General features: G+C 41.5%; 2 protein-coding genes across 2 annotated transcripts; both read left to right on the top strand.

Moving 5' to 3' along the window:
- Positions 1 to 102: 102 nt before the first annotated feature.
- Positions 103 to 23,603, top strand: rtn4ip1 (reticulon 4 interacting protein 1; the record flags this gene model as incomplete). Its single annotated transcript, XM_080751068.1, has 10 exons — positions 103 to 214; positions 2,120 to 2,379; positions 9,892 to 10,043; positions 11,108 to 11,176; positions 11,661 to 11,785; positions 12,154 to 12,202; positions 13,987 to 14,123; positions 15,092 to 15,275; positions 22,820 to 22,912; positions 23,475 to 23,603. Exons 2-10 carry the CDS (start codon positions 2,121 to 2,123, stop codon positions 23,601 to 23,603), a joined length of 1,197 nt encoding a protein of 398 aa, XP_080607194.1. The 5' UTR covers positions 103 to 214; position 2,120.
- Positions 5,552 to 6,147, top strand: LOC308306382 (exosome complex component CSL4-like; the record flags this gene model as incomplete). The annotated part of the gene is made up of 1 exon (XM_080751349.1): positions 5,552 to 6,147. The coding sequence occupies one exon, from the start codon at positions 5,552 to 5,554 to the stop codon at positions 6,134 to 6,136; it is 585 nt and encodes a 194-aa protein (XP_080607475.1). The 3' UTR covers positions 6,137 to 6,147.
- Positions 23,604 to 27,706: the final 4,103 nt, after the last annotated feature.

The raw sequence follows: 27,706 nt of genomic DNA on the forward strand, positions 1-27,706 counted from the left end.
CTGGAGTCGGGTCGCGGGGGGTAACATTTCCAACTGAGTTTCCTCTCCTGAGCTTTGTTGAGTCTCAAGTAAATTGAGGGCACACCATGCTAGGGATAGTAATAGTAATTCAGTGCAGTGTTTAGGTCAGGGGTTCTCAAACCTTTTTAGGCTGTGACCCCCAAAATAAACATATTTGAACTGGGGACCCCCACCCTGACAAGCACTTGGAATTGTAAGTATTACTTTTAATGTGCCTCGGTTCCACAGATAAATATTGTGAAAATAGCAGATCTACGTTGTGAGCATGTAGATCGGCTATTTTCAAATGTTTGCCTCTAGCTTACTTAAAGCTATACTGTGTAAGATTCTCAACTAGTGGTCAGTAGCCATATAGCAAACCGCGGTCGCGTTCGCGTCTTTCGCCCGTTTTTCGTACCTTCACACCCCCGCGTCTGCCTCCACAACGCCGAGAGCTATCTTTAGAGGGGTCCCTGGTTCCTGTGCGTTCAGGCATTCCGGAGAAACGGACTACTTCACCCTGCCTGGTAGGCGAGATTAGCTTTTGAGTAAAGAGACACACGGGCGACTACAAATATGGCGACCCCACTTCACGATGCGCTGCATTGGCCGGTAGTGTACCATGTGTGCATGATCGGCGATGTGATTGGGCAACGTATACACAACGTATACAGATGATGCAGATTACGTCATCATGGCGCGAAATTCTCCCCCCCTCACGGCTCATAGAAAACATATAAAGAGAAGGCTTCAGAAGCTGAAAATAACGGAGTGGGTGTTCTAAAACTTTAGCGATTTAACAGTTAGGACAATTTTAAGATTTGTTTTATAAAAAAAGTTACATAGTAAAACTTTAATATTTGACAGTTTGGCCAGTTTGGTATTAAAACGGTCTTCAAAGTCCTTAAATTGTTACTTAACAAATGTGCAGATACTCTGTACATCAGGGGTGGGCAACTTTGATGATGGCGAGGGCCACTATATTTCCACCTTCATTCTACTTTGTCATTCTAGTAACTCATACAAAAGAAGCAAAAATAGCAGATCTACAAGCTATTTATTTTTTATTTTTGATCGGCTATTTTTGCTTCTTTTTAATTGGAATCCTGAAATGTAACATTTTGATTTAATTTCAAACGCATTTAGTTATATACTCATACATTGGACATAAAAAAATACATTTTAATACTACTATGCTAGGCATTAAGCTACTAACATAGACTGACGGAAATTAAAGCAGGTCATGTTTGGAATTGTAACAGCTTAAAGGACAACTTTAGTTTTTTACAACAAGGGTTCATATTTTAGATTAAGAATATAAAAGATGAGTGTTAAAATTATTTCATTTACTTCTTTCTATTGTTTTAGAGATTCTTATTTCAGTGTTTGGGGGCATGCGTACAAGTGGCTAAATATGTGATTTTACACAGAATAAGCCCATTCCCAAGATACAACCCAACCTTTCATGGTTGGATGTGACTTATGTGGGCTAGAAGTGTTACTGTAAATAGCAATAAAGAAACTGCTGGCTTATTGTGTCTAAAAAGACATATTTAGCCACTTGTACGCATGCCCCCATGCGTACGCATGCCCCACATTTTAGCACGGTAAACGCGATAAAACAATAGAACGAAGCAAATGAAAACATTTTAACACTCACTTTTTCTTTTCTCTAATTACGATCTAAAATATGAACCCTTGTTGTAAAAAAACAAAGTTGTCCTTTAAACCAATAATATATCAGTATTCCAGTATTAACCTGCGGGCCGCATTAAGTGAAGGTGGGGGCCGCATGTGGCCCCCGGGCCGCCAGTTGCCCATGTATGCTGTACATAACACTTATAATGTGTGTTGGTTTGTTTACCGTTGAGTGAGATTTTTTTTTACATTAAGCTAATCATATGGGGACCCCACAAAATAATTTAGGGACCCCACTTGGGGTCCCAACCCCCACGTTCGAGAACCACTGGTTTAAGTTGAACGTGTGTGTGTGTGTGTGTGTGTGTGTGTGTGTGTGTGTGTGTGTGTGTGTGTGTGTGTGTGTGTGTGTGTGTGTGTGTGTGTGTGTGTGTGTGTGTGTGTGTGTGTGTGTGTGTGTGTGTGTTGGGTTATTGGGTAGAATGGCTGCATTGAGACAGCTGGTGGTGTGCAGTAGGTGGCTGTTGCTGCTCTCCAGGCAGCATGGGGTTCAGAGCAGGCAGTTCAGTCTGTCCAGCAGACGGCCCACCACCATGCCCGCCTGGGTCATCGATAAATACGGCGGCAACGACGTCCTGCGGTTCACTAACAACGCCAGCTTCCCCATCATCCACTATCCCAACGAGGTCATGGTCAAGGTGCACGCCGCGGGGCTCAACCCCATTGACGTCAGCATGAGAGGTAAGTGTGAGTGTGACTATAGTGACTACAACAGTTCTTCTAGTGCAGGGGTCTTCAACGTTTTCAGGCCAAGGACCCCTTAGCTCTGAGAGAGATGAAGCAGGGACCCCCCCCCCACTACATAATTGTATAGTTGCAGATTAAAAATGTACATGGATTATTTCTTATACAATTTAGACTTGACAGCACTATCATCTGTGTAGGCTGGATTAATGTGTACTTTCATTTCTACCACTTTTTGTGATAATTGATCTCCAATAATTGTGCCTACAGTTGTTGCTTTCCCACTAAGCCGTTTTCCTATTGTCCTGTAGCCCATCCCGGCCTTGTGCAGGTCTACCATTTTCTTCCCTGGGTCCTTAGACAGCTCTTTGGTCTCGCCCTAGTGGAAAAGTTGGAGACTGATTGATTGAGTGTGTCAACAGGGGTCTTTTATACAGGTAACAATGTAAAACGTGGGTCAATAGGATGAATTAACTTTTTCTCTGCCATTTTAAACATAGCTGTAGTAAGCAGCTGCCAAATTGTCCTTACCTTTTAACGTGGGCACGCGCACGCATCGTGCACAATCTGTGCGCGACTCATCTAGTAGACGTGTAGACTCGGTGACAAGCTTTCGAATACAAAAAACCCCATTGAAAAAGACATATCCGTTGCCACGCTGTATCTCTGCTTATCAGCCAGTGTTTACATGAAAACGCATTGAAAAAAGCCAACTGTGCGCTATGGTAACTAGGGATGTCAAAAATGGACCTTTATCAAAATCGATTATTCTATAGCAATAATCGAATATTATTCGAAAATCGATAATTAATTAATATTATTTTTTTTTTATAAAAAGAAAAAAAAAAAACATTTTTTTTTCTTCTGTTTTTCTTTTTTTTACTGGATTTCAATGCACATTTACATATGTACAACATGGCTCTTCAGGTAATTGGTAGCCTAACTACTACTCTTCATCTTTCTTTTTAGTGTGCCAGTGTACTGTTCACCTAATCTCTCAAGAACAGATTCTGTGATGCTTTACAATACAGAGGACGCTGTTTTCCCTTTTCTTTGATGATGGCCACCAGTACCAAACAATCAAGCCTGAATCAATCACACCTGTGTCTGAGACAGGGGGGGAGGGGAGTGTGTAGCAGGCAGCTGCCACTCTGCTGTGCTCCTTCACTCTGTCTACACAGTTTACAGTTGGTGCTGGTGTGAATAATAAATCAATGGCCATTTACTATTATCATTAATACTATTGTTAGCCTATATTCTATATTTTGGTTGAAACTAACTAACTAAGCCAAAAAATGGTATTAAAAAAAAAAAAAAAAAGATTTTTTTTTTCGATTTTCGATTATGAAATATTAAAATCGAATATTGATTAATATAACGAATATTCGAAAATCGATTATTCGGTGACATCCCTAATGGTAACACGTGGACACGTTCGCGCACAAAACGCACGATATGTGCGGGGATCATAATCCAGGCGTGTAGAGACTGGATCAAAGTTTCCAAACGCAAGAATCCGATTGAAAAACGAGCGTTCCATCGCCCAGTAGCTTCCACTTCTGTTACACAGTAAACCAATGGAGGCGGGACTATGGCCCAGGCTCAGACTGGATACGGAAAGCTGGATCCGGTCCAGACCGGAAATGACCGGATACAGTTAGGGGGGCGGGCCTAAAGAGCCAGAATCAGCGAAAATCTGCGCTAATACTTTTAATCCTTTCATAATGATTAAAGCTAATTAAACTTTGCGGGCTCTACGGGCATGGCAGCGCGGTACAGCGGGAAATGTACGGTCTCTACGGGGATCGCGAGGTATGAGTTAATACAGGTAATGAGTGTAGAATAGGAGGACTGCTTAAAAAATATTTGACAGTTCTGTGAGACCCAGAATTCTTGCTGATTGGTAGGCGTGTCTAATACTTATTTCTTGCAATGAAATGCACATTGATTATTTAAAAATCATTCAATGTGATTTCCTGGAATTTCTTTTTAGATTCTGTCTCACATAGTTGAAGTATACATACGATAAAAAATCACACCCGTGTGAACTGAGCGGTGGTGGGGGGGGGGGGGTGCCTGTGTGTGTGTGTGTATTGCAGTTGATGCTCAACCTCTCTGGTCACTCAGTGGTATTCAGGCTACACATTCCTCAGGCTACACATTCCTCAGGCTACACATTCCTCAGGCTACACATTCCTCAGGCTACATACAGGCAGACACACACACACACACACGGCCACGCTATGGAGACGGTGTGACCACCGCTCAAAAATTGCAGACCTCTCCATTCTTTGGAAGTGGGAAAACCTGCTAAATCGGCAGTGTATCTAATACTTATTTCCCCCATTGTATATATATATATATATATATATATATATATATATATATATATATACTGCAGTTAGTTAGCTGCATTAGTATATAGGCTGGCTATGCCAGCTATCACCTAAAAAAGTATAACAAAGCCTAGGTGATAGCTAGAAAACTACACCGCGGTGATGAGTTCACAGCAGACTGTACTCTGATAGGCCCTTTAGCCTGCAAGACCCTCTGAGAGGATCCAACAGGCTTTGCTAGATGCCCAGCCTTGCCTAGCCCTTTAGATGGAGTAAGCTAAGCCCTCTAGATGGAGTAAGCCAAGCCAATGAAGTCTATAATGCTGCTGTGATATAGCCTAGTTGAAGAGCTGTCAAGTCGATGGTGTTATTTAGTGAGCCTCTTTACATAGAGGAAGCAAGCACGACTCCATTTCTCTTCTCTTCTCTGGGCAATTTTACCGGGTGCACGGTCGGGAACGTAACTTTAAACAAGAGAATACCAGCACTCACGGAACAGTCATTTAAGGCACTTTTATTATGATTATGTTGGCGTGGCACGCCGCAGAGTAAACAACGTACACGTTTCGGCGTATAGCCTTCCTCAGCGTTGTATATCTTCATCAGCGTTGTATATACAACGCTGAGGAAGGCTATACGCCGAAACGCGTACGTTGTTTACTGTGCTGGTATTCTCTTGTTTAAAGTTATTTAGTGAGCCGACATGACACGTCCCAATGACACATGTATCTCTGTATATGGCTGTTGCCGTTGCGCGGGCCATGACGTCAGCCCCGGCAACGCATGCTGTCTATTAGTGCCATCAGCTCTGCTGTCCTGCACTTCTTGGAAACATGTTGCTCGTGAAGCTGTGTGTTCCTGGTGACAAGCTATGCAGCACAGAGGACTGCATACCCGGCACAGGCGTGTACCTTCGGCACGGCTCCATCTATTCTTCACTAGCAGGATACGTGCTGAGGAAAAACGAAGGAGAGGAGCTACCGGTGATCTCAGTGGTGAGGGAAACAGAGACGCAACGACTGCCAGATGTTGGAGCGCTAGTCACCTGTAAGGTGACCAGCATTAACCCCAGGTTTGCCAAGGTTCACATCCTTTATGTAGGCTCCACACCACTGAAGGACCGCTTCAGAGGCACTATCAGGAAGGAAGATGTACGGGCCACGGAGAAAGACAAGGTTGAAACATACAAAAGCTTCAGACCAGGGGACATTGTACTGGCTAAAGTGATATCTTTGGGGGATGTGCAGTCGAACTACCTGTTGACTACGGCAGAGAATGAGCTGGGAGTGGTCGTTGCCCACAGTGAAGCAGGAGCCCAGATGGTTCCCATCAGCTGGTGTGAGATGCAGTGCCCGCGAACACACGCCAAAGAGTATCGCAAGGTAGCACGAGTACAGCCAGAGTACCTGCAGGCATGAGATGTCTCCAGCCGTCTGGGAGGTGCAACTCTCTTCCACACGGAACACACAGCTTCATCCTATCCTCAATCAGGCTGATAACTCTGTCTACACTACAGTTCTTAATGCATGGGCCATTTGCATAGAGCTAGCAGCATCCTGATGTAATACCTTTTTAAATGCAACAAGCAGACAAATATTTTGTGTTTGACCATTATACAAGTGAATCAACCAACACAAAAATGAGAAAAATTATGATAGTCTCATGTGACACATTGGGTTATCTCCATTAGACTCCATATATAGGGTTCTCAGCATCTCCATACATAGGGCATCCAGCATCTCCATACATAGGGCACAATGACCAGCATTGAGCCCGACCCGATGGGATTATCTCCATACATGGGGTAGCTTGGTGCCCCGAAACGTTCTTAACGGGGACAGTTGCTTTTTCAAAGGGGCTTGGTACAAGAAAACAGCCATGGTAAATCAAAATGAATATATTAATTTCATGTTATTGCCCAAATTTTAGAGGATAATTCAAGCTTTTCATATTGCTGCAATATTGGTGAGTTTAACGTTGTTTGATACAATCAGATAGCACTTTTCTGTTTGAATGCATGGGCTGCCACAGCCTGCCAGTGGTTGGTGTTGCAACTCTAGATTCAACATGTTACAAAAGAGTTGCAATTTGCGGCTAGGCTGTTTAAACAAAATGTGTAGAGATGTGCAGCTCACTAAAGTTTCCGGACTAAAAGTTACCAGTCTATGGTATATAGCAGGGGTCTTCAACAGGGGGTCCGGGACCCCTAGGGGGTCCTCAGAGTTACTGCAGGTGGTCCTCCAAATCTTTGTGTGATAGAAACCTTTTTTTCTCCCTTTTTTATATTAACCACGTGAACCCTAGTGTCCAAATTCTAAGAACTTAAGCCAAAAATAGCAGATCTATAAGCTTTTAGATCGGCTATCTTCGGCAAAGATGTTTTGTGTAGAGGGTAAAAAGATCAGACTAAGTACAGAGTGAAAGGTCAAGTTTATTAAGTATTGACGGTTCAAGTGGTTAAATATCTGAAACACCAATACATGAATCCAAAATACACAGATGATCGTGCTGTCAAACGATGAAACTATATGGAATCTATGAGAAGGTTGTGGGAGTCCCCGCTTCATCGCTCTCTCAACTAGTGTTGTAGTAGTCGAGTCAATGACTCGTCTCGAGTCAGGACTCGAGTCCAAATTTTCACTGACTCGGTCTCGTCTCGGTCTCGCCCTTAATTTGACTTGGACTCGTCTCGGTCTTGGTCTAATTTGACTTGGACTCGCCCCCCACCGAGTCCATTCGAGTCAAATCACTACAATGCAATGGAATAAATGTATATCCATATGAGGAGCGCATTCACGTTAACATTAAGAGAGCTGCCTTGTTAAGTAACGGAGCATTCTGACGCACATCTGATAGGCACACAGTAGCATGCACACACACACACACACACACACACACACACACACACACACACACACACACGTAGAGCCCCCCGCTCAGCACAGCAGCAAGCATCTAATCTTCCCAGAAGTTATTTTTTTCGCCAAACAGACAACAGCACAACAGTCCACTTTCCTCTTACCTGCAGGATATCCTTGTGTCCCCAAATAAATAAATCCTAACAGCTTCCAAACACAAGCCTTTGTGATCATGTGTATGTCCACCTGCACAGCTGGATTAAGAATTTACGTCTTTTTGTATTTCCAGGTGTAGTCTATTACTCGTTAAGCAAGCCTCGTCCGAAAGTTTTAAAGTGCACTGATCAACAGAGAGAAGTGTAACATTGTAAGTCCCTGTAGAGAGGTTAAAACGAATCAAAACAACTTGAAGCAGTGACATGGGGTATTGTTTTGCCTTGTACAGTATATACTTGAAAGGCATCAGACTAATGACATAGGGTAGCCTACATTTCTCACCTTAAACAATGAAATGCAGACAGGCACGTACTACTGCTATGTGTTTGAATGGGAAAACCTTATTTATTTATTTTAGCTTTTAGTCAAAATAAAATATTAAGATAAGAGTTTGTTTGAAAAACGTTTTGCAAAAATCATGCATGCTCTATTTCAATGCAACTATAACAGCAATGTTTAAAAATGTTATAGATTACAGTAGTAGACATAATTCTTTTTTAAATAATATTATTTTTGTTATCACTTGGCCTTTTGGTGCATGGGCATCAATATTATATCCATATCATGATATTAGACTGGATAGTCCTAATTATCGTCTGTGATTTGGGATATTGTACTGCAGTATATGCCAAGTCTTATTTGTACACTAAAGTACTTGTTCTCTGACTGGGAGAAAATGTAATTGTAGCAACTCAAATGTCTAGTTCTTAGACAGAAAATTGGTATGGGAAAAAAAACTACCTCTCCTGTGTGTGTGTGTGTGTGTGTGTGTGTGTGTGTGTGTGTGTGTGTGTGTGTGTGTGTGTGTGTGTGTGTGTGTGTGTGTGTGTGTGTGTGTGTGTGTGTGTGTGTGTGTGTGTGTGTGTGTGTGTGTGTGTGTGTGTGTGTGTGTGTGTGTGTGTGTGTGTGTGTGTGTGTGTGTGTGTGTCTGTGTCTGTGTCCCCGGAAAAAAAAAATATATATTGTTTTCTGCAGCCTACCTATCAAAAAAAAGAAAAAAAAAAGAAAACTGGACTCGGCTCGGTCTCGCCTACCATTGGTCTCGGACTCGACTCGGACTTGCCTCCCATTGGTCTCGGACTCGACTCGGACTCGACCCCCTCCCAGGGGCTCTTGACTCGGACTCGAACCCCATATGAATGAATGAAAGTCTTTATTTTGAACATGTTAAAAAAAAATTGACAAAGTTAAAAAGAAATATTAATTTAAAATTAAAGTTACAAAGCAAGTCAAAACAAGCCTCACTGGCAACAACAAATGATTTTCCATGTTCAAAAGGGAGTAGGAAGAAGTATAAAACTTATTTAATCCTACCCCATCTTCCTTTAACGTCATCCTTTGATTTCTGTATCGCATATACCATAAATGGTATAAATGTCAATTAACTCATGATTTTTCATATAATTCTTCAAAAGCAAAAGTCGTCCCTAAATAAAAATGTAGTCTACATATATACCTACATACATACATACATACATACATACATACGCATGTACATACGTACGCACGCGCGCACCCACGCACGTACATACATACACACACACATACATACATACATACATACATACATACACACACACATACATACATACATACATACATACATACATACATACATACATACATACATACATGCATATGACTTGGACTTGACTTGGACTCGCTTTAGGTGGACTCGACTACAACACTACTCTCAACCAAGGGGTCCTTGGCCTGAAAACGTTGAAGACCCCTGGTATATAGGACATGACATGATAGCAGTTGATTGAATCTGCATGTGTGTTTTCACTGATTTGCATGTACTGTGTGAAGAATCGAGAAGGTTTTATGAAGATTCTATTTATCGTCACTGTCGGGCAGAAACCTTGTATCTCCAAGTTTCAGTTTTCACCAAGCAATGCCCTGCTTCATCATACAAGGCTGTCACACAACTGTAGTGAAGACAGCCGATCTACAAGCACACATTATAGATCTGCTGTTTTCACTAGTTTAGTTCATTTTTAAAATGATAAATACAAAACGAACGGTCTTGGACATACAAGGTTTCCACCCGACAACGACGTTACGAAGGTTTTATTTGTCATTGTTTGTCCATCCAGGTGGCTATGGCTCCTCCACCATGTCTATGCAGAGGGACCCTCTGAACATCAAACAGACAGGCAGTGAGTTCCCTCTCGTCCTGGGAAGAGATGTGTCTGGGGTCATTATGGAGTGTGGCCTTGACGTTAAGTACTTCCAAGAGGGCGACGAGGTAAGAGAAGAGGGAATAATAATAGAATAGAGGTGCGTGCATGTGCGTACTAGGGCATTCACCAAATATTCGAATATCAAAGTCACTATTCGACGTTGTTCATCGAAGTCGAATAATCACTTTTTTTTTTATTGTTTTCTCTTATATAGTTAATAAAGCTTGGCTAGATAGGAAGTCATAAGAATGAGTTGTCAATGCCCCTGGTGGATGAATTTGTTAATGCTCTATACCAGGGGTTATCAAACCTTTTTAGGCTGTGACCCCCAAAATAAACACATTTGAACTGGGGACCCCCACCCTGACAAGCACTTAGAATTGTAGCTATTACATTTAATGTGACTCAGTTCCGCAGATAAATATTGTGAAAATAGCAGATCTACATGTAGATCGGCTATTTTCACAATGTTCGCCTCTTGCTTACTTAATATTTGACAGTTTGGCCAGTCCTGTCGAATATTCGACTATTCCAATACTTTGAGGTCGAATAATTAGATTACTAAAAACCCTAGTGCGTACGTGACGTGTGTTATGGATGTTCGATTATGCCTTAGTAGTCATACTGTGTGACATTCAATTTAGTAGTTAGAGTGAAATGCAAATAAGTGTTTTAGAGAAGTTGTCAAAAACACCAATCATGTGGAATGGTTATTGTGAAAAAACTAACAAAAAATAACGTTATTTTGTGAACATTTTAAAGCATATATTGAACATTTTCACCTATGGTGAAATCGGGAAAACAGGTCAAAAGTTAACAAGCGTTTCTCTCTGCCCACTCATGAAGTCATCCACTGAGCTTGTATTTTGAAAGGACTTCCCCCTTCCCTCTTCCTTTGTTTACTAATCCAAGCAACGCAGAAATGTGGAGCGTCACATTGTTTCGTCTTGCATAACCACGCTCCCCTTGGGGCGAAAGGATGGATACGTTACTGTACAGTGACATACAACCTGGGCAAACTGCGTCAATGTTCTGTAGACCTTCTGTCGAGAAAAGCTCATTAGCTTGTCATGAGGCAGACATTGTGTTGTCAGATAATCATGTGTTGCATTGTTTGTCTCTCTGTCAGGTTTGGGCTGCAATACCACCCTGGAAGCAGGGTAGCTTGGCTGAGTTTGTGGTGCTGAGTGCCAATGAGGTATATTGTTCAGCTTCACACACACATTCACGATTGTTACGTAAGGGATAACATCTCGCTCAGCGGTCATTATCAGAGTGATAGGAGCCCGACAGGTTGATATGCCACCGATGCGGAGTGGAGGTGGCATATCAACCTGAAGGTTATCCCGCTTATTGCACGTTTACTTACTAAATAAATGAATACATTGACCCAAGTAAAAAAAATATATATATTTCCTTGCCTACAGTAGTGAAAGTGAGCGCAACGTCGCCTCGATGCAAACAAGGAAGTGTTGATCTAAACCTAAAACCTTTCAGATGACTAAAACTAACGCAATCAACTGTAGATTTAGTCAACTAAAACTAGACTAAAACTAAAACATTTTAGATGACTAAAATATGACAAACTAAATCAACAGCTGTCAAAATCAACACTGGGGTGGGTTGGAGGAAGTGGAGGGGCTGCCATCCTCATCGCTTCCTTCTCTTGTTGTTGTGTTCAGGTGTCCCGTAAGCCAAAGTCACTGAGTCACGTGGAGGCGGCAGCCATGCCATACGTGGCTGCTACCGCCTGGTCATGCCTGGTCAACACTGGTGGGCTTACCAAGGAGAACTGTGCCAAGAAGAGGTACACACCACGCACGCACGCACACGCACGCACGCACACACGCACGCGCGCGCACGCTTACATTTAGAGATAACATTGTGTGTGCCTGTTCATTATTCCATTGGGTGCTTTTAGGACCTTGGAAAGGGTCATAAACCTTGGAAGGCAGTATTTCATTGCACATTTCAACAACAATGCAATTAAATGTGCGTTACACAAAACATGAAACAAAGGAAACACATTAGAAAAGCACATTTGAATTCAGTGAAAAGGAAGAAAAGGTTTTCGCCCAGGACACAGAAAGATTCTGACCTAATACCGCAGATGGGATGCTTACAATAACATGAAGAAAACATATTTTCATATTTATGACTTCTCCTTCCTCATAGGATCCTGATTCTGGGAGGCTCAGGTGGAGTGGGAACGTTTGCTATTCAGGTACTTTAACCCCTTAAACCCTCTAGACTGTGAACAAAGCAAATTGTAAATTTGGCCACACAATTGCGTTAAAAAAATAAAAAATCTATCTCTATCTATGAAGCTAAAGACTACTCTGCTCAACACACAGTGCACAGCTTTCAACCCAGGGTGTAGGGTTAGACACGCAGAGACTGCAAAGAGGAGAAATTATCTGTGACTGCATTGGAGAATTTGGGACCAATGCATTCTTGCTGGGACAGATTGGGGGGTTGTCTGGAGGGGTGTTAACCACAGTGTTAAATACTGTCTATTGTTTTCCAAGTAGCCTACCCACAACAAAACTGCATGATAGACCGCAGCGGTAGTGAGAGACAGCAGCAAGTGAACAGCCAGAGATCAGCTGTGACATGCATAGATAGGTTAATACGTACAATCGTACATGGTCATTAGTATGTTCATGAATAAAGTTTCCTCTTCCCCAAATTATCTTGCGGGACGGATTTTAAGAAAATTCTCAATCTCGTCTTAACACAATTATAAAAATAGTAGTACTAGTACATTAGCAGAGCGCAAACAGTGGCCATAGAAGAAACGGCAGCAATGAGTCGAACCAAAAATAAACAAAGGCGTTATATAAATTATGCTCCATAAAGGTGGTAGGTGATACACATTGCTTGAGGGCTTTACAAAATGTGTTACATGGTAGCATTATGGTTTATATGTGGCCCAAATAGCTCACGTTACACAACTGTAGCATTGTACTGTATGCTCTTGTACTGTACATATGTATTGTGTACACATGTATGTATTCCCACAGCTGGCAAAATGCCAAAACAAATAACAATATTTGTTGTAGTTGGTAGCAGTATTTTATTACTAGTAAGACGCCTCAAGGCGACATGCGACCTCGCCCATCTGGCCAGTGATGTACAGTATATCAGACCAGTTACCCATATATGGAGACCCCTGGCACCCATATATGGAGATCCATGTACTGAATATGGTACATCCGTTTATGCCCATACATAGAGATCCATGTCTGAACCAGCCACACAGATATGGGGTGTCATCCTCCATATATGGCCATTCCCATATGAAGTCCATCAGGGATCTCCATATATGGGCATAAAAGGGATACTGTTAGAGTGGTTCCCATGACATCACACAACATAAAATCCCTGTACATGGAAATCCCTATCTGAACCAGCCACACAGTCATGTCTTAGCCATCTGGCCAGTGATGTATATTGATTACATCAGGGATCTTCATATATTGGCATAAAATGGATTCTGGGGAATACCCGTAAATGGACTTTTACATAGGTGATGTCACCTGTGATGTCACAGTGATGTGTTAGGGGAACCACAGTGTCAGGCGTGACCTACAGACAGAGATATCTATTCACATGGATAGGAAAAGCATAACTACCAGTAAGACTCCCTAATTGGGAGGTAAGCGACCGCCAGGTCGCATACACAACCTTTAGAAGGCAATGGTAGCCAATCAGGAGGGAATATGGGAAATGGGACAGATAGATCCATGTTGATGACATGACTTTAGAGATACTGTGTACCGCTTTGCGTGATTTTACAGCAGAATCTGTAAGAGCAGTGTCCAAAAATGTTTGAAAAAATCGGCCTGATGGTGGCGCTAAATGGGACCGATCCATGTTGATGACATGACTCAAGATATACTGTGTACTGCTTTGCGTGATTTGATTTAAATTCCTTTAATCATTAACTGAACAATAAAATGAACCGTATTATTCTAATCACATTATATATAATTCTGTTGTGGTCAGATGACAAAGGCATGGGGAGCCCATGTGACAGTGACATGCTCCCAGAATGCAGAGCGGTTGGTCAGAGGACTGGGAGCTGACCACGTGGTGGACTACACTGCTGGGCCGGTTGAGCTACCTCTAGCTACACTGGAGAAGTGAGTGTAACATGCACGCACGCGCACACACACACACACACGCACACACACACACACTCCGTGACCGTGCGTCGCGTCCACCGTGCGTCTCGATTACCGTGCGTCGCGATCACTCGCAAAAAAGTCCCTCCCCCGTAAATCGCTCAGAATAGGGCACAGTTTCAGACTATTGCGTGAGCTGAGTCTGAGATCAGGCTAATGCAAACCTCTAATAAAGCAATAAGCCACAAGAGGCGAGTGGTTACCGGTGTATACTCCCCCGGTAACCACAAGCCTCGCGTGGCTTATTGCTTTTCTAAAACGGTCACAATATTGCAACATGAATATCATAGCATTGCATTATTTAAAGAAAAAAGTACACTTCTCCGCCACCAGGAAGAGACATGTCCTTGCGTTTACCAGCAGGAACGGGACTTACGGAAGCCAGTGTGTGTTTACAAAGTCACGTCATTCTTTTTGCAAAAAAAAAAAATAGGGAAACAACCTGGAAACAACACTTGTGTTAGATCAGTCTCATGTTAAGAAGTTAAGAACCATATTCGATCCATACACATGTTTATTTTCATCCAGATTTAGCTGCTATGTATCACATCAAAAACGCTAGCATAGCAACCTAAGCTAAACAGCCGAGTGGTGCCTGGAGAATAGAGGGCGCTTGTTGCCTTTACAAGCCCCGCCCGGAGCCATTCAGTCACTGTCCTATGCATGCGGGCGGTGCTTAGAAGCACCCGCACGGCAGGATTTGAGAGGAAATCAAACGCTCGCTTCTCTAGTTCAGCCTCACGGCACAGTGGAAAGAAATAACGCACCTGGCTTTGATATAAACTGATTCAAGGTATGGGTTACAGTCTCAGGTATACCATGGCACCCAGCCAATCAGAATCAAGGAATGGAACTAGCCGTTTTAGAATAAAGTCTAAGAAATCAATCAATCAATTGACCCGTCCCTCCTCTCCTCTCTCTCCCAGATTTGACCTGATCCTGGACAACGTGGGTGGCGATACAGAGCGCTGGGCGCTGGGCCTGCTGAAGCCCTGGAGCGGCTCCAAGTACATCACCCTGGTCACGCCCTTCCTCCAGAACACCGACACGCTGGGCATCTGTGACGGCATGCTGCAGACAGGGGCCACCGTGGCCACCAAGGCCCTCAAGGTCAGTGCTGTCACCACCGGGCTTAGTCTAGCTAGCTCAATGGTACTCAACCTTTTCAGGCCGTGACCCCCCCAAAATGATCATATTTGAACCGGGGACTCCCCCACCCTGGCAAGCACTTGGAATTGTAGGAGTTGCAGTGATCAATTTGGTTTGAATTTGGTTCCACAGATAAATATTGTAAAAATAGCAAAAAGCGTAGATCGGCTTGTAGATCGGCTATTTTCTCTCCTCTTTCTTATATTATTTGACAACTTTGACAATATTTGACCCGTTTTTATAGTAGAGTCTGTTGATTACTTTTAATGCAGTAATGGTCTTTTAAAAGTCGATTAAGTCCTCAAATTGTCACTTCACACTTCACAATGTCATCTGGGGAGTGGGGACCCTCCCAAAAATCATGTGGACCGGACCCACAGTTTGAGAACCACTGGTCTAGTTCAGTGATTCCAAAACTGTGGGACTGCCGATAATTGGCAAAACACAAAAGAATATACGGAGATAAGAGGTTTCTGCCCGACAGCAACAATATGGTCCTTTAAAGTAACAATCTATAAGTCTCTCCTGACAGAGAGAGATGTCCAAACTACATTAAAGATGGGTACGCATCTATTGTCTCAGTGCACTTCATATAACTGAATTAGTTAAAATAACGTTTTATTAATTCAAATAAGTCCCAGATTGTAGCTTTAATCCAAGGCAGCCAGACCGTCCCTCTTCCAGTAACAACCAGCAGTGTGCCAGGTTGTGAGTCACTGAATCTGACTCGTATGAAAGCCTCACACAAAGAAACACCACCACATTGTGTCTCTATGTAAGGGATATGAATCCATTACTCATGGACTACAGGGTCCATTTATCTGATCAATGGATAACCGATCTCTTCTGGAATGAACAGCGCAATAAACACTTTTCAGTGTTGGATGGGAGAAGTTATTTCTCCCTCAAGTATAGTGTGAACTGTGAACACTGTACTTGTTCAGACTATACTGATCACTACAGTGTGAACTGGGGCAGCAGCACTTGATTATTTTCTTAGAGATTATTATATGATTCTTTTTTTTTATTAATTGAATGACAGAGAAGTGTCTACTATATCACTGAATAAACACGAAAACCTTCAATAGATCTTTTGAAATAATCCACTACATTGATTTGTCCGATTAACCACTTTTAACAAAGCACAATTTCTTTTAGGTTAAAGGAAACCACACCTTTATTATGGCTTCCTTATCTTTCCATTATGGCTGCATTCGTTGTCATTTCAATACTGTAGAGACTGAACAGACTGCGCTGCACAGACAGAGCTTTCTCCCCCATTTCATTTTCATCTCTTATTTATAAAATAGACAAAAAATAGGGGACAATAATATATATCGTCGCTGTCTGGCAGAAACCATCTATTCTAAAACTAAATTTTTCAGTTTTTTTTTTCGTAAATCAGTGCTAGTGAACACCCTTTACGTGTTTTGGGTAAAAAAAAATATTGAACCAATGAAAAGTAGTAAAAAGCACTTCGGCCAAAACCTCCTAACTCCACTGGATCCTCACACTGTCTGCCAAACTAGCTAACTCCATCTGTTTAGCCCTCTTTTCTTTTTTTCTCATAAATCAGCGTTATTTTGAACACCCTTTAAGTCTTTGTGTTGTTTTAACAAATATTTAACCAATGAAATGTAGTAAAAACTCCATTGAGATTAGCCCGACAGCAGAGAGATATATTTTATTCAATAGGACAACAATGACTATACTGTAGGTAGCACTACAATGATTAGTTCACATCCTCTTCGGTCATAGATGTTTGACATTGGAAACTCGTCATACTTTCTGTGTAGGAAGAGCGACTTTATTTATAGTTACAGTAAATCGTTTTTACAAGTATGATTTACCTAATCTAACAGTCAATGAAGCAAAGTCAATAGACTTTAGTTCTCCCTTCTGTTACTGTACGGGTTGAAGGTATACAGTTAGTTCAAATTTACATGACAAAATCTCAATAGCGTTGCTCTGTTTTAGCATTGCCTAGATTTAGCGTTAACCACCTTCAATGTGGTGTCCTTATTTTGGGCATGTGTCTGTCATTGTTGCTGAACGTTTTCAACAATTTCAAAGAATTTCTCAATCCTTCTCAAACAACAAAAAAAACCCACAACAAAGCATATTATAAAGAAGCGCTTAAAGGAGTAGTTCACCCCCAAAATGACTTTTTTTTTTTCCTATCGATTACTCACCCCATGGAGACTTCAGTTCAATAATACCTTTTTGTTTTTGTCGCAATGATTTGCGGAAACTCTTTGAAGGCCCAATGGGGGAAGATTTCTTATAATCAAATTATTGGCTTAGGAATGCGATAAAAAATACTCTTGAACTCAAGTCTCCATGGCGTGAGTATTCGATAGAAAAAAAGGCATTTTGGAGGTAAACCTTTATATATTAGTATAAGCCCATTGTACCTAGCTACAATCTTGCACTTATTTGGCAACATAATAGTTAGCCTATACTGTACATAGTCAGAATGTTACATACAGTACAGTTGGATTTTAAAACTATTTATGCCTCATTCCTGAGCCCCCCTTGAGTTCTTGTGTGTGGCACTGTGGTGTGGTATCCTGTCAGCCTGACCACTGTGGTGAACTGTGAGCGGCTGCACAGCGTTGGTGCAGTGCACCAGTGGTTTTGGTGAGGGTGTGTGTGTGTGTGTGTGTGTGTGTGTGTGTGTGTGTGTGTGTGTGTGTGTGTGTGTGTGTGTGTGTGTGTGTGTGTGTGTGTGTGTGTGTGTGTGTGTGTGTGTGTGTGTGTGTGTGTGTGTGTGTGTGTGTGTGTGTGTGTGTGTGTGTGTGTGTGTGTGTGTGTGAGTGAGTCAGTGACTCCGCTCGTGACATCTCACCCAGCCTGTGACCGCAAAATACACAGTATGTACTTGTTTCAACGGATGCTAGTGAGTGTGGTTTGAAGGAGAAAGTTTGTCTGATAAGGAAATTAAATTAACTGAACTGAATCCAGGGGAGTACAGTAGTTTCAGTTATTATATTGCCTGGATGAATTACATTGTTTTCATACTTATAATATCTACAGCCGTGGTTCTCAAACATTTTCATGTTGAGGACTACCAAATGCATATGCAGGCCACAGATCTCTGCCATCTGAAAGTATTTTGTGCCAGGTACCCCCCAGAAGAGAAGATGGAAGAAATAATAAACTTGTTCACTCGTCAGTCGACATCAATACTTGCCAATTAATTCCTCAACACACATTTCTGTGTTTTCACGTATCCTACTGACTCACCCATGAGACTTTTTTTCCCCTCCCAAGTACAGTACTTTATGTGAGGGGTTTGCCCCCAGGTATTGAAATGACATGAGTGGTTTCATACATTATTGACATATTTTATTTTTTTATATTTTATATTTAATATTTTTATATATACTACTAATGTTGTGTGCAAAAGTAGCAAATAGCCAATCTAGATGTTGTGAGCATGTAGATCAGCTATTTTCTCGAAGGAAGCCCAACTAAGCAACTAACACCACCTACAGTAGGTTTGCCATACACAACAATACCAGGATGCAGTTTGACACCTCAACCCATGATTTACAAAGTTCACTAGACAGCAGAACTAGCACCCTTCTTGAGGGTCACAGCCAGGGAAGGTGAAAGAACACAGAACTGAGCAGTTTCTAGTCTCTGGGACATACGTGACATGGGGCCCTTGTTTGATGGAGGCAGGTTGAAGGGGGTATCAGTATGTCTCACATGTATGGATCAACAATGGATAGAGTCAACAACTGTCAATCTCCAGTGTCTGGAAGGGTTGATGAGAATGGTGATTATATATCCCCATATATATAGACATTTATGGCGCCAGGATGCTAGTAACATAAACATGTTCATTCCCAGTATGGATGTGATAGCTCCGAACACCATTGTTCTCACATTGCATATGGGGATGATGAGGAAAACATATCATATAAAATGGGAAATGGAATCACATAACTACATGTTAACTTCAGATTATATTATTCTACAATCATCTACCCCAGTGGTTCCCAAACATTTTAGGTCAAGACCCAAAAGAGCCTGGGACCCAAACTAGAGAAAATAGCAGATCGACAAGCTAGCTCTTGATATGAAGATATGATACAAAAGCTTTTCTCTTTTTCAGTTCCTTGGATCATTGTTTTGTCTTCTCCTCGACGCATCTATTGCCTTGCAGGTGTGCAAGAGACTTGCTTTTAATTGTTTCTAAGAAAGCGAAATGTATAGAATTATATAATCTTAAAAAAAAAAAAAAACTAATTGAAATATATATTTTTCTTAATTAAGGAAAAGCAAATGGGATCTTTACTCGAGTCGTGACCCATAGAACCCATAGTCAGTGACACACAAATGGGTCCCAGACCCACTGTTTGGGAAACAGGATGGAAACATTGAGGACACATGCACCAATAGGATGGAAACATTGAGATGCTCTTCGCTGCTGAATGGCACACACCCCCATGCCCTGTTAACCCAAAGTTGACACCATTGTGCCATGGAGCGCTGTTCAGTCGGTTCGTTTTTTGTCACACTTTATGCCACAGAGACCATGAGTACAATAGCTTTGATAAGGAACAAAGAGAGGGTGTCCCACAGGGATGTTGCTGTGTACAGGTGCAATTGTTCTTCTCTGGATCTCAATACGGTGTCTCGAAAAAGAAAAAGAAAAAAAGGACAAAGGATTCCCCCCACTGAGTTTACTCTACCTGATAAGTGATTGGGTGCTTAAATCTGTCAATTCGATTCGATTTCAAAGGAGCTTCATTGGCATGAGAAAACATACGTTTATATTGCCAAAGCAAGTGTCAAAACATAATAAAAACAATTTAAAAACATTTTAAAATTGGGGAAAGTACCTCTGAGACAGAAATGTATGGATGAACAATTATTTTCGCTTTCTTTCAAGGCTTGGAGTGTGTTGAGCCTAACCTGCAGCATAACATAATACTTAGTTGTTTCTAGATGGGGCTTTGTGTACCCCAAGGGGTATGCAGACTGGGGTACTACAGGGGGGTATTATACTGAAATATTATGGATGCAGTTTAAATAAGTCTTTTCAGGAGGCACTGATTGCAACTCCTTCACTATATTTTTTATTTGTAATGTTATTATTTTATATATTATTGTAATGTTATTATTATTCATCCATGGCTACTGTACCTATGGTTTGTGGCTTGAGGCTTGAGGCTTGTACTTGGATTTAGAAATCAGGGAAAGGGGCTACTGAAGTAAAAAAAAAAGAAGAAAAAAGAAGACTGCAATATTTATGTGTCAAAAGACACATCTACAGTGGAAATCTGACAGGTGCAGAACGGAAGAGGATGGGAGGGAACATGGTGAGAAAGGATGTGGGTTTTTAGGCTGGAGGCAACGGTATAGTATGTCTTCAGGGCAGGGTTGGAAAGTAACTAAGTACATTTACTCAAGTACTGAATTAGTACAATTTTGAGGTACTTGTACATTACTTGAGTATTTATGTAGTCTTCAACGCTTCTACTCCATTTTATACGGTTATTTCTGCTGTTATAACTTAATAGATTTGGTTTATTATTTCAAAACATACATTAACCAATTAAACAATTTCTTTTACTTCTTTTGGAGAATAGCTGAACTACAAAATGGCTAAATCTGTCATTTCTGCATCTGCATAAGGAGAACTTTTACTTTTTTTTTTGTAGTTTAGGTATCTTTTGATGCCAATACTTTTGCTTTTGCTCAAGTAAAATCAATGCAGGACTTTCACTAGTAACCAAGTATTTTGACATTGTGGTATTGTTACTTTTAAAGAATCTGAGCATTTCTTATACCACTAGGTTTCACCACTGCTAACATTTACACACACACACACGCACGCACGCACGCACGCACGCACTCACGCACGCACGCACGCACGCACGCACGCACACACACACACACACACACAATACACATGCACTGGTATAGAAAGGAGAACTAGAGCGCCGTCAACTGGTGCAGAAGATAAGGTGTCCTGGTTTCCAAATAGGGCTTGGGAATCCACGTCATGTAATACTGCCTGAGGCTACAATGTTAAGTCCCTCCCCCAAACACACACACTCGTTCGTATTACTGTACTTGTGAGAACATCAATGTTTTAGGACAGTGATTTAATGAATGCCATTTTTTGCCTCATCCTGAAGATGATCCATCTACAAGCGCATACCGTGTCACATTGCGACGTATTGTGAGCTTTTAGATCTACTATTTTCAGTGTGCGGCACCTGCTCAAACTGTATAAATCTGGCATAATTCCTTTATTAATATCTAATCCTAACCAGGTAAAATTGTCTATTTCTCAAATTCTATACTTGTGGGGACATACACAGTGCTGTGTTCTACCTGATACGGGGGTCTACGCCGTATGCTGTGAAAAAAAAGAGAGAAATAGCGCCTGCCCTCGTGAACCTTTCAAAGTAGCATATCTGATAGGTATTATGCACTGGCGTATGCGCTGGTCACAGGAATGGCCGCGAATCGTAGATTATAGTATGCCCTCAAAAAGATTCTAGAACACACCACTGGACATAACAGTAATGGTCCACACAAGTATAGTGATACAAGCACGCGCACACACACACACACACACACACTGCACAAAAGACTGAGACAACTCATTTGTCCTTTTGTATCGCTAAAGTCTGAATAGGGATTATGTGTGAAAAGTGGACGGTGTCCCCACCCAGTCACCTGACACTGTGGGGCTCCTTTCCTCAGATGTAGGCCTACCTCCCGTAGCCTCTTTGGAACGTGTCGTCTGATTGGAAAAATATAAACAAAGTGAATGCACCACAATAGGGCTCTCAGAACACCGGCGGAGCCAGTTATGGGGTCATAAATCACTTCTACCGGGGTAGAAATCTTACCAGTATCGGAAAAGATGCCGATACTCCCTAAGATGCTGGTATCGGCATCGGCGAGTATGTCTATGCCAATCAGGATAATTATGTCATTTACGGTAATCAATGAATTGTTCTGTATTTTGAATGCATGTTGATGTTGCATATACAGTGTCTAACTATTAATTTAGCGAATGTCTGTCCGCTGTCTGACTCTGACGTCATAGTACTGATGTCACCGACTGGCCTGAACACGGAACACCATATATGGGCATAAACGGGTGAAACAGTGCCCAAATTTCACTGATCACTGATACCATCGCCTGTATACTGCACATGTAACAGCCGCATGCTGAAACAATGCCCAAATTTGGATATGACTGACATCACTGATACGTCTGAGGTCTCCACCATTACTTCTGAAACTCCTACATTCAATCCCTCATATACTGCCCCCCCCCCCCCCCCCCCCGGGCAAGAACCAGTTTGCATATATTTCTTTAATGGAATTTCTTTGTTTTTAGTATTTAATTTATTTTTTTGATAAATGTTTGAATTTGTTTTTCATTTATGAAAAAATAAAAAAAGAATAGAAAAATGAAAATGGGTCTCACATTAACCCACTGTTTGTCTTGTTGTTGTGTTTGTTCTCAGCATCTCTATAAAGGCGTCCACTACCGCTGGGGGTTCTTTGCACCGAGTGGTCCTGCCCTGGATGACATCTGTGAAATGGTGGATGCAGGACAGGTACCATTCATTCTATCACGCTTTTCCATATTCCATGACCAATTCCTTCCCTTACTGTTTTCCATCATTCAAATCTATTTCCTCTTGAATTACTCTAAAATGCACTGGGGCCTATTTCCCCTGGTGAAGGTTGCTTTCCTTCAGTAGTTCATAGTGTGAGTGTTAGTGCATGATAATGCATTGAAAATGAGTTTCGGTATTTACTATCAATGCTTCTTATATCCTTAGTCAAATTATAATAGTCATTTTGTGCAGGGTTAATTACTGGAGCACACTAATGGACCATCTTTAATGTAATATTATTTTTACTGAATCATCCCTTTGCGTTTTGATTGATTGATTGTGTGCTCCTTTACTACCACCAAATGCCGCCAGAAGACCAGGACTGCTCTCTGCAAGGGGAATAGGGGCGTTCCAAATCCTTTTCCTGAGCATAATTATTGGTGTTTTATATTTTAAGTACAGAATTTTATCCAGAAGCTCAGTAAAGGATATTCTTTAACCACTCGAAACCTATCCTGAGTACCTATGATAAATGAACCTTTGTGTTTGTGCTCCCCAGATCCGGCCAGTAGTGGAGGAGCAGTTCACCTTCTCTCAGGTCCCCAAGGCCATGGAGAAGGTGGAGCAGGGTCACGCCAGAGGCAAGACTGTCGTCCAGGTCATAGGAGGTGGAGGACCCCAGTCATAGCAGACCCCCCCCCCCTTTATTTAACCCATTTAGGCCTAGAATTAGAAGGATTCAAAAGACACTTATAGAATCGGGTCAAAATTCTAATGTTCACGACTTTTCAAAAATAGCAGATCTACGAGCTCGCAGCGCGGCACTCGGTGCCGCGCTGTGAGCTTGTATATCTGCTATTTTTCAATAGTTAAAGCATAAAATAATGATACACAAAATGTGTACCCGTTCTAAATGGGTTAATGGCCAATCTTAGGGGACACTGCCTTCAATCTCAAAGGATGATGACAGGTGCGTGGCACAAAAGGAAGGTCCAAATGCACACCTGCTTTTTTTTCTTTCTTTTTTTTTGCAAGTTCTGGACAGTGTGCGGGACCTCTCTTTGTGTGCAATCATTCAAGGTCTCCCATAACTCCTGAGAGCCCACAAATGGTACGATTTTACCTGTAAGGGTCCATTTGGAACCCCTCCCGAAAGCACTTTGAGAACCACTGTATACTGCATATCTGAAAATCAATGATGTATGATACTACGACAGAATGTGCAGGACTTATGACAGCATTACAAATGCGTACACAATGTTAATTTAACCCTGAGAGTGTACAAATGTACAATATAAATTAACTTTGTTTAAGGCTTGGGTGTGGACAATTGTAATTAATAATATTAAGAAAAGATCATTTCCATGTATAATGTAAATGAAAAAACAATTAAGTACTGTTGTGGTATTTCCTAGGTGAGAGACAGAATTAAGTACTGTTGTGGTATATCCTAGAGAGAAACCTGCATGCAGTGTTTGTCATTGTCCTGTAGTTCTAATGGAGACAACAAAGACAACCACATGTGTCCTCCTGAGATAAACACGGCCAATGAGCATCACACTCGGGTGTCGAGCACTGAAAATAGATCTTGTCATTGTTGATCAGCTGTTTCCAGTGTGCGATACCTGCATGCAACCAAGTACAACTCTGGTATAATGTGCAGGGAGGTTCATATCATCTCCCCCAGTTCCCTTCTCCACTGAACAGTCCAACCCGCAACAAGAACATGATCCCCAGCTGGCTTCCCACCAACCGCCAGTTCCGCTCATTGGTGTGGCCGGCCAAGCCCCTCTGTCTCTCTCCTTGGTTGTCAATGGTTGGTAATCATATCCCAAAGTGTAAAGCTTTTTGTGTCCACTTTCTGAATTCATCCCCTGAATCTGTCTCACTTGAGAAACCACAATGACAGACCTTGCAGCTTCCTACCACAGTAGACCACAACCATTTAGTTATTTGGTTCCAAAATGGGGTTGCTTTTTTTGCCAAATTGAGGTGTACAGTGTCTTTAGAGTTTAGACTATCAATCTAGCTTTGCCTTTATGGCATTTCCACTATTCACTCAAATGGTTAACCTAGATCACTTGCAGCATTGCTCTAGACATGTCTAGTGTACGCGTGCACGCGCGCCGCACACACACACACACAAATAACCCTGGGCAAGTTCCATGCCTCTTGCATGCCTCTGTTGTCATATAAGTTGTATCTTATGAGTTATATAAGGCTAGTAGCCACATGGCCTAGATTGAACGTGCGCAGATGTGGTGCCTTTTTGGCCTGCGGGAAAGAGGTTCTGGAATATCCCCAGAGATGGGCATTGTGTGTACGTCTGTGTGTGTGTGTGTGTGTGTGAGCGCTGACGCCAGTGGGTCACTGGGACACACGTTCTTGGTAGGAAGGTATCATTGTGCCATTCAGAATGTTTGTCTATAGCTGGTGATGAATATGATAGCATTAGAGAGTGTGGGTGTCGGCTTTGAAAAGGCATCATATTTCTGATAACTGTATGGGCGAGTGTGTCTGTGTATGTGCGGACCCTTGTATGGGAACTTGGGTGATTTTCCACTTGCCCAGAAAAAAAAGGAAGATTGGAAAAAAACAACAACAGCAATTTCAGTTGCATAGCTTAGCTTATGAATCAGAATTCATGTTTTGATGCTTTCAGTTGGTAATGCCCTACAGATGTGCAGTTATTATACTCTGCAAGTCCAATCCATGATGAGGATGATTTGCTATTTTGCATCATAAACCTATTCAGTCAGTACAATATACATGACACAACACAACACTTCAAGTTTATGCTTATACAGTAGGTCCAGTTTCCGGTCATATCAAATGGCCCCAGCTCAGAAATACAGTGTTGGGCAAACTACCTGGAAGGTGCAGTGAGATAAGATACCATTAAGCTACTCCCCAGAGAAATGTAGAGAGCAACATGACAAAGACTGTTTATTGCAATTTGCACCAATTATTATTTTTATTTTTTCATAATTATAATGCAAAATAAACTTTTTTTCTTTTCCCCCCCCCCCTGAAGATGTATAGTTAAAAGAGCGCATGAACACTCTTTAATGCTTCTTTGTAACAACACAAATGTCCTGAGGAATTATCCCTTTCCAACAGTGGGTGGTGCTGTGAGTCAGTAAACACTGGGAGGTTGAGCAGAAGAATAGATTGAACAGCCACTGCCAAAGATCCCAGTAAAGCCCGATTTATACTTTGTTGCAGGCTGGTGTGCTGCTCTGTAAATAGCATCTACAAGATCAAGTTGTGAGTTTGTATGCCTGCTACTATACTTAGGCCTACGTCTGCTACTTACGGCATGCAACACCAGCATGCAACTAAGTATAAATACACAGAACTGTTCTCTACTTTTGTTCTTAAAAAGTGTTAAGTCAGGGATGTAGTTGAGGATAAACCTTTTTTCTTTTTCTTCTAAGAACATTTACTGTTTACTGCTACACTAGTATTTCATAAAGTAACTGCTTTCCAAATTCATGACAAAGCTAAACACCGCCCCCTTGTGTCTCAACTACATGACAGAGCAGGAGTAAAACTAAAGACCATCTGCATTGACAGCAAAGACAGGGACAGTGTTGAGTGGGCATTTGAATGGAATATAGATACAGACACACACTAGTACAGGGGCTAATACTGATATTTTCACAAATTGGTACCACCCAAGGTGACCGTACGTTTTTTACATTTTGTCTTCCTACATGTCTCTAGTTTACGTTTTGGTATGATAACCCTTTCTGAGAAGTAGCTTAATTGATGTTATCAGCCGCTAGAGTCGGTCTCCCATCGACTTTCTATACAGGAGGAAAATACCCAGAAAAAATTTTTTTTCTGGGTATTTAAATAGGTTTGTCATGATGCTGAATCCATTGCAAGCATTTGTTTTGCACAAAAAACATTCCTTGGGCTACAAATGGCCCCAGAAAACGGTGGTTTAGTGATAAAGTGATGAGTCATCACTTTTCATCAGTTTTGTGGGCGTTTTCTTGGGCCATTTGTAGCCCCATGAATGTTCTTTGTGCAAAACAAATGCTTGCAATGGATTCAGCATCATGACAAACCCCTAGTTAGACCCCTCACATCCTACTTAAATACCCAGAAAGAAAATGTTTTCTGGGTATTTTCCTCCTGTATAGAAAGTCGATGGAAGACCGACTATAGCGGGTGATAACATCAATTAAGCTACTTCACAGAAAGAGTTATCATACCAAAATATAAACTAGAGACATGTACAAAGAAGAAAATCCCAAAATGTTACGGTCACCCTGGGTGGTACCAAAATTTGTATTAGCCCCTGTACTACACTGCCTGGGGTCTGTTTGTGGGGCCCTAACGAACATTTAGGTTGTTGGAGGTGGTCTGTCATGATTATGATTCTGTTCTGGCGGTTTGTTTGGACTGCAAGACCTTTGTTACTTCATCAATATTTAACCATCAGGGTGTCATTTTACCACCATTGGTGACACAACACTGGCATCACTGTCAGTGTCAAGATGCTTGACACTAACCAATTTCCAGTCACCAATTGTCAATAATGATGGTAAATAGTGTCAATAATGAATAAATTACAACCCTTGAGTGTAATAGTGTAATTATATGACGGTTACCAATTAAATAAAATACACACACAATTCTTATTTTTCTGTGATAGGTTGATTAGAGCAAATAGTTCTTTGTCACACAAGTTTCTTTTATTTTCATGAATGTATTATGGGTTTTCTTAAGATTTTACCAAATCTGCTGTGGTACATTGTGTTAGCACTTTGACATTTTCAA

This window comes from Nannobrachium achirus (genome assembly GCF_963921795.1).
Source record: "Nannobrachium achirus genome assembly, chromosome: 20".
Classification (NCBI taxonomy): Eukaryota; Metazoa; Chordata; class Actinopteri; order Myctophiformes; family Myctophidae; genus Nannobrachium; species Nannobrachium achirus.